This window comes from Polyodon spathula, chromosome 3, assembly GCF_017654505.1.
Source record: "Polyodon spathula isolate WHYD16114869_AA chromosome 3, ASM1765450v1, whole genome shotgun sequence".
Taxonomy (NCBI): Eukaryota; Metazoa; Chordata; class Actinopteri; order Acipenseriformes; family Polyodontidae; genus Polyodon; species Polyodon spathula.
In genome coordinates, this window is record NC_054536.1 from 87,911,417 (window position 1) to 87,917,416 (window position 6,000).

A 6,000-nucleotide genomic window follows, 5' to 3' on the forward strand; every position below is an offset into this window, starting at 1 on the left:
CCTTTAGTAAGATTTTAAATGAGGGACAGAGGTTAAAAAAAAATGTTTTACCTCAAGTTTAATCTTTAATTAATAATTGTTTTATTTTGCTAACTACACAAAACCTAACCAAAAAGCAAATGTATATATACACACATGAAAATGTAAACCTTAATTCAATATTTTACCGCAGCACGAAGTAATTACAAATTAGGCCAAAATTAAACAAAAATATATATTTCACCTATACAATTTCTAGAGTATGAGCGGGCGGGTAACCGCAAAATACATTTCTTCACCAGGTTTAAAAAAAAAAAAAAAAGATTTCTACAATACAAAAAGAAAGACAGACAGACAAACATTATTTATATTGCAAATGCATGCACATTTTATAGCCTTTAGGGCTGGGGACCAATATAATTATCAATTTATAAAAAACAGGCAGAATCACCTACGATGAAATCTTAACAGGTATTGTCTGGTTAATTGTGGTTTACCAAAGCTTACATATTTTTGGACATTTTTTTCTATGTATTGTTTATATTGCCTACAAAACAGACTCCTCCTCAATACTGAACACACATAGCCACAAGAAATGTATTACTAAAAGCAATGTATTTTTACATTTTGGCATGAAGCACTTACATGAAAAAGGGAAATTGTTTTTAAAAAGTTAAGTTATAACAATTATGATACATATGGAAAAATCCTAACTTGTTTGAAGGATCCTTAAATAGCCTGCCAAAGTTGTACATACCAAACAGCAACTAAATACAATTAATTTTGAAAAAAAATAAAATGATGATTGTGAAATATGAATTTTCAGATCTAAAAGTTATTTCAATAATCTGCAACCCAACATCACCTTGCAGTTTTGAAAAAAAAAAAAAAAAAAAAAATTATAATACCTGGAAATCATTATATATTTTGGTTCAGACCATATTACATTACTATCCCTAATTTAAAAAAATACTGTCACCTTGCAAGGGATGTTCTGAAATTGCATATTTTGAAGAATAAAGTACCAAGTTTCATAAAAATGTGTCCAAATTAAGAAAAAAAATCTCATCAACCTAATGTATTCCATTATAACCCCTTATAATCTGGAAGACAATATTAAAACAGTAAATAAATGCATTTAACGTATGAAATGTATTACTTCTCCAATATGTCAATTAAATCTAAGCACATCCTTTAGTAAAATAAAAAGTTCCTTTCAAAACATTGAAAAACTGTATTTTATATACTAACAGTTATCCCACCACCTGCATGCATAAGGTGTTTTTTTTATTTTTTTTATATCTACATGCAGTAATACACTATAAGCATGTAGATGCATTTCCCATGTGTATTTATGACTGTATTACTGATTGGCAAATAAGCACGTCAGTAAATATGTTTATAGATCCTCTATAAAGAAAAAAAAATTATAATACAAACAAGAAAAAAAGTACTGAATGAAAAGCAAATTTTGGAATATTCAAAAATCTTGAGCGAAATAATAATAAAAAAAAAAAAAACCCAGAACATGCAACCATGCAACAGTACTTTGAAGACTTTAACAAAAGTACGTTATTATCACATTCCCCATCCATATCTTATAAAATATTAAAAACGTATAGATAACAATGAGGCAACACAAACTGAATAAGGCTAGTACCAACCTAAACTTCTGTGTTGCAAACAAGCAGGGAAGAAGACATTTAAATCCTGAAGCATCACGTCCCGATAAGCCCACAAAGACTAACTTTTGCCATCAGAGATAAATGCAGCACCAGGCCTTTTCTGCACAGCTTCTGAAATTTGCCAGTTGAAACTGCAGTAATGGCACGGGCTCTCGATTTGCTTAAATGCTGCGAAAAGCAGGCTTAGGACAAACAGACATGGAGTACAAGAGTTCTTGCCAAAAGCAGATGTGATTGTGAGCTGCAAGCAATTTCTCCTGGTAATTTGTGATGACACTGGGTAGAGCCGCTTCAGAGTCCCCAAAGACAGACTCATCAGAGGCTCTAATGTATGCACGACACATGAGGTGGCGCTTTTAGAGCTCGATTAATTGGGCTGCACATCAAGAAGGCAACTTCAGGCTTTTTTTTTTTTTTTTTTTGCAATTGTTCCTGCGTTTGTTCTTTTCTAACTCGTTCTCTTTCTTTCTGTAATCAAAGTTATATATGGAAAGATCTGCCCTACCTTCTGCAAGCCAGGTTTCTTGCAATTGGCTTAGATCCTGAAAAAGTTCTAAAATGAGAGAGAGAGAGAGAGAGAGAGAGAGAGAGAGAGAGAGAGAGAGAGAGAGAGAGAAAATGTTGTTTAAACTTTTGACATTTCGGTCTTAATCTAGTTTGGTAGCATCCTCAAAAGGGAAATTATATTTACACTTTAAAATAAATAAATAAATAAATAAATAAATAATAATAAACAAAATACATTTTAATCTAATTCAGACAAAGAACACATAGATAACTGCAAACGTGTATAAGTCTTATAAATATCATGCATCTGTTTCACAAAAAATAAAAGATGTCTGTCTACAACATACAGAACAAGAAACTTGACACAGTGTAACAATACCTATGATTTCACAGTTATTTTATAAGTTAAAAATATGGTATAAAGTATCCCAACAACAACAACAAATTGAACTTTTCAAAATGTTAAGATGCTGTGAAATTAAGTTTTTAATTTAACTTACCTTCTGTATCATGAGCAAGGTCTGTGCTTAAGAATTTTCTTTTCCTCTCATTTAGTTGTCTCTCATTGCATTTCCTCCCTTGTGGATTCTAAAAAAAGGAGGACAAAAAAATCAATTGATTGAAAGAAATTCCTCATGAACTACTTTTAGTACATTTGTGATGAGAAGACAAGACAGTTGTTAAGTATACATACCCCAAAATCATGTGTGTTTTTTTTGTTTTTTTTAAACTATGACTGCTAACACATTGAATACATTAAAATACTGTATCACTCTGGACTGATTGTATTCTTGGTGTTTTCTTGTTTGTTTATTTTTTTCATTTTATAAACATAGTGTTCTTGATTACAGTGTCTCTAATACATGTTGCAAATAAACACAACCCTTTGTAGAGTGTATTCTACACAGCACTGTAATCTGCGGAGGTTTGCAGATTGTATTCACCTGGTTGGAAATGAACACATATTTACACAAGCACGGATTTACAAATCCAAATGAATCACTAATGTGGCTCACTGTGGTGGATTTAGCATACTAAAAACCTTACATGCCAAAAAAGAAAGGTCCCTAAATAAAAAAAGTATGGTTTTATGTATGTATGTATCTATAAATGTAATTAGTAAAAATACAAGGATTTTGACTTATTTTCATTGTTATTCAACATATTCTTTAAACGTAAAAGTTCCCGGTATTCTTTCAGAAGTGAAAGAGTTAATTGGTTTGTAACTGCTTCAGAGACTGTGAACATCAGGTGATTTCTTATCTGTCTGAGTGGAAGTTATAAGTCCAACTTTCTTTACTTGGTCACTCACATTTGTAAGCATGTAAGGCACTTGCTGGTCGTAAAATCCATCCATTCTGCAGTCCATATACAGTCTCGGTTTACTTAATTATTTTGTGGGCATTTAGATAAAGCTTTCCTCTGGATGTTGATTCGGATCAACCTAAAACTTAAAAGAAACAATATGGTTTTATAATAATAATAATAATAATAATAATAATAATAATAATAATAATAATAATAATAAATGGAAGAGTCTGAACTTAATTAGCCTTGAGCAGTTCCATTCATAAAAATATGCAAGACTTCCGCCCTAACCTGACATGCAAAGCATGCAACAGGGTTTTGAAAAGAAAAAATAAATAAATAAAAAAAAATAAATAAATAAATAAATAAATAAAGCACACACAAATTGCAGAAATGCATATACCAAAAAGCTATTCTGCCAGCTAACGCCTTTAAAACACCGAGAAGTCCAGTCCTCGTTTACTTTGCAGCTGCGATCGGCTTTTGCTAAACTAGCAATGATGGCGATCAACATGTTTCTGCTCTCACATAACGGAACTACAAGCATATTTTAAAATGTATTTTCCAGCGTAAAGTGGATTGTTTAAAATGACCAATATAAGTTTGAAGGGGGGACTCACCTAAGTAATATGCACAGCAATCTCCCATACGATTCCTTGTGGATTTGATTAGAAACGTGAATTAGTTGCAGTAGCTCACCTCAGAGCTCAAAGCATTGAGCTCAGTTCAAGTGTTTTTTTTTTTTTTTTTTTTTTTTTCCTTTGCTTCTCCTCCAGGGGCCTCCAAACCAAACTGATGGATCTGTCCCTCCCATTGGTTGTCTGTCTCCTTCACCGCATCAGATTTCTGTCTGTCAATCAACCTCGGCTTTTCCGTGCGATTGAAACAGCGCTTTCAAAATACATTGTCACACAAAGCGGTCTGTAATTATGACCTTTATGTATACACTGACGGGAGTACTGTCTGTGAAAAAAACAAACGCCTGTCTGTGTACAGATGCTGCTGTGTTAGTTAAAAGGACACACAGCCCCTAGCCGCCAACATAGGAAGTTAAGAGGTTGAAAAAAAAATGCTTAACATTTTTTTTGGTTTTGTTTTAAGAAAAATATATTTTCATCAGAGTACTAAGACAATATAGATACGAGAGTGTTATGAAAAACATACTTTCAAACTTTTCTGTTATCTGGTAAATTTTAATTTTGTTTTGTTTACATTTTGTTAACATTGCTATCATCTATAGGGAAAATGGCTCCTGACGGGCTGGTTGAAAGAGCTTGTTTCAGTTTTATAGCATTCATTGCAGGGTTTTATTTTATAGATTTTATTTCAGCAGTGGTATTTTGCTTGCAGGACCTACAATAGACTGATATCAACCTTGGATTAATATATATATATATATATATATATAATATATATATCTCTATATATATATATATTGATATATATATATATATTATATATATGATAACTACATTCACTTCTGGATATACAGTTCTCTCTCTCAAAAACTTGTTATTTTAATTCTCAGGATGCAAAATGAACATGTAATCTTTTACTGAACAATACTCAGACAGCTAATGACTTGTTTGTTTGATTGTTTGTTTTGTTGTTGTTGTTGCTTTTATTAGGTTACTATTTTATTTTCAGTTACCAGAATGTTGAATGCAGTATATTAGCTGGTGTTAGGAACAGACGGGCTACAGCCAGGGGCTTTCAGGACAGCCATGACAGAGTGTACAATGCACTGTACAAAGTAAAGTTTCTTTAAATTGTTGAACACTTTCTTCCACGTTGTAATCTGAGCAACAGTTTGCAGACTGTCTGAAGAAGAAGAAAAAAAGTTGGTTGCTTAGTAACAGTGGCGGGGTTTGGAGCAGATCCAGTCAGACTTGCAGGGAACTTTGTACTTAAGCCAATGGCCTGTATGAGGTTCTACGTGATTGATGTATTCATAGACTACAGACTCAAACTGCCTGCAGTGAGAACGTGAGCCAACCAATTTCATTCACAAAAATTCCTGGGAGGGTCACATGGGAGAGGTGCAAGAGAAAAACAAGCTGGAGGAAAAAAGTTATGAAGTAAAAAACAGCACAAGTGTGCTCAATATTTAATTTGTTACCAAGTCATACCATACGACTATGCTTCAGTAGCATTCAAAGAACAAGATAAAAAAAAAGTGACGTTACCAAATATGTTTTGCTGAGGTTTTGATAACATTATTATTATTATTATTATTATTATTATTATTATTATTATTATATTATATGAAAGGAGATTATAACCAAGTGCGTAAACATATGTTCTAATATAATATGGAATTAATGCAATGCCTTTTTGGATGTCTGTTTGATTTACAAATAATAAATAACACATTATTTTTAAACCTGCAGAAAGTTCCCTTATGGGAAATGAATAGGTTCTATATGTAATTATGAGCCATTGTGAAGTGACCTAAAGCTGGTATCCCCTGCCTTGATATATGATGTGGGCTGTGATATCATTTCAGTCCCCAGCTTAGTTC

The 6,000-nt window shown here is 32.4% G+C and overlaps 1 protein-coding gene across 3 annotated transcripts in view; it reads right to left on the bottom strand.

The window, feature by feature from the left end:
- Positions 1-4,222, bottom strand: part of LOC121313584 (ETS translocation variant 1-like) — a 30,027-nt gene extending 25,805 nt beyond the window's left edge. The window contains exons 1-4 of one of the 3 annotated variants that reach the window (XM_041246273.1): positions 4,100-4,222; positions 3,484-3,615; positions 2,672-2,759; positions 2,170-2,217 (exon numbers count right to left, since the gene is read on the bottom strand). In XM_041246273.1, coding sequence (XP_041102207.1) covers positions 2,170-2,217; positions 2,672-2,759; positions 3,484-3,540 — 193 coding nt within the window. In that variant the 5' untranslated portion in view covers positions 3,541-3,615; positions 4,100-4,222. Of the gene's footprint in view, positions 1-1,643; positions 2,125-2,169; positions 2,218-2,671; positions 2,760-3,483; positions 3,622-4,099 lie in introns of those variants that run through there. The other 2 variants (XM_041246272.1, XM_041246274.1) reach the window with 2 other exon arrangements.
- Between the last annotated feature and the right edge of the window lie 1,778 nt (positions 4,223-6,000).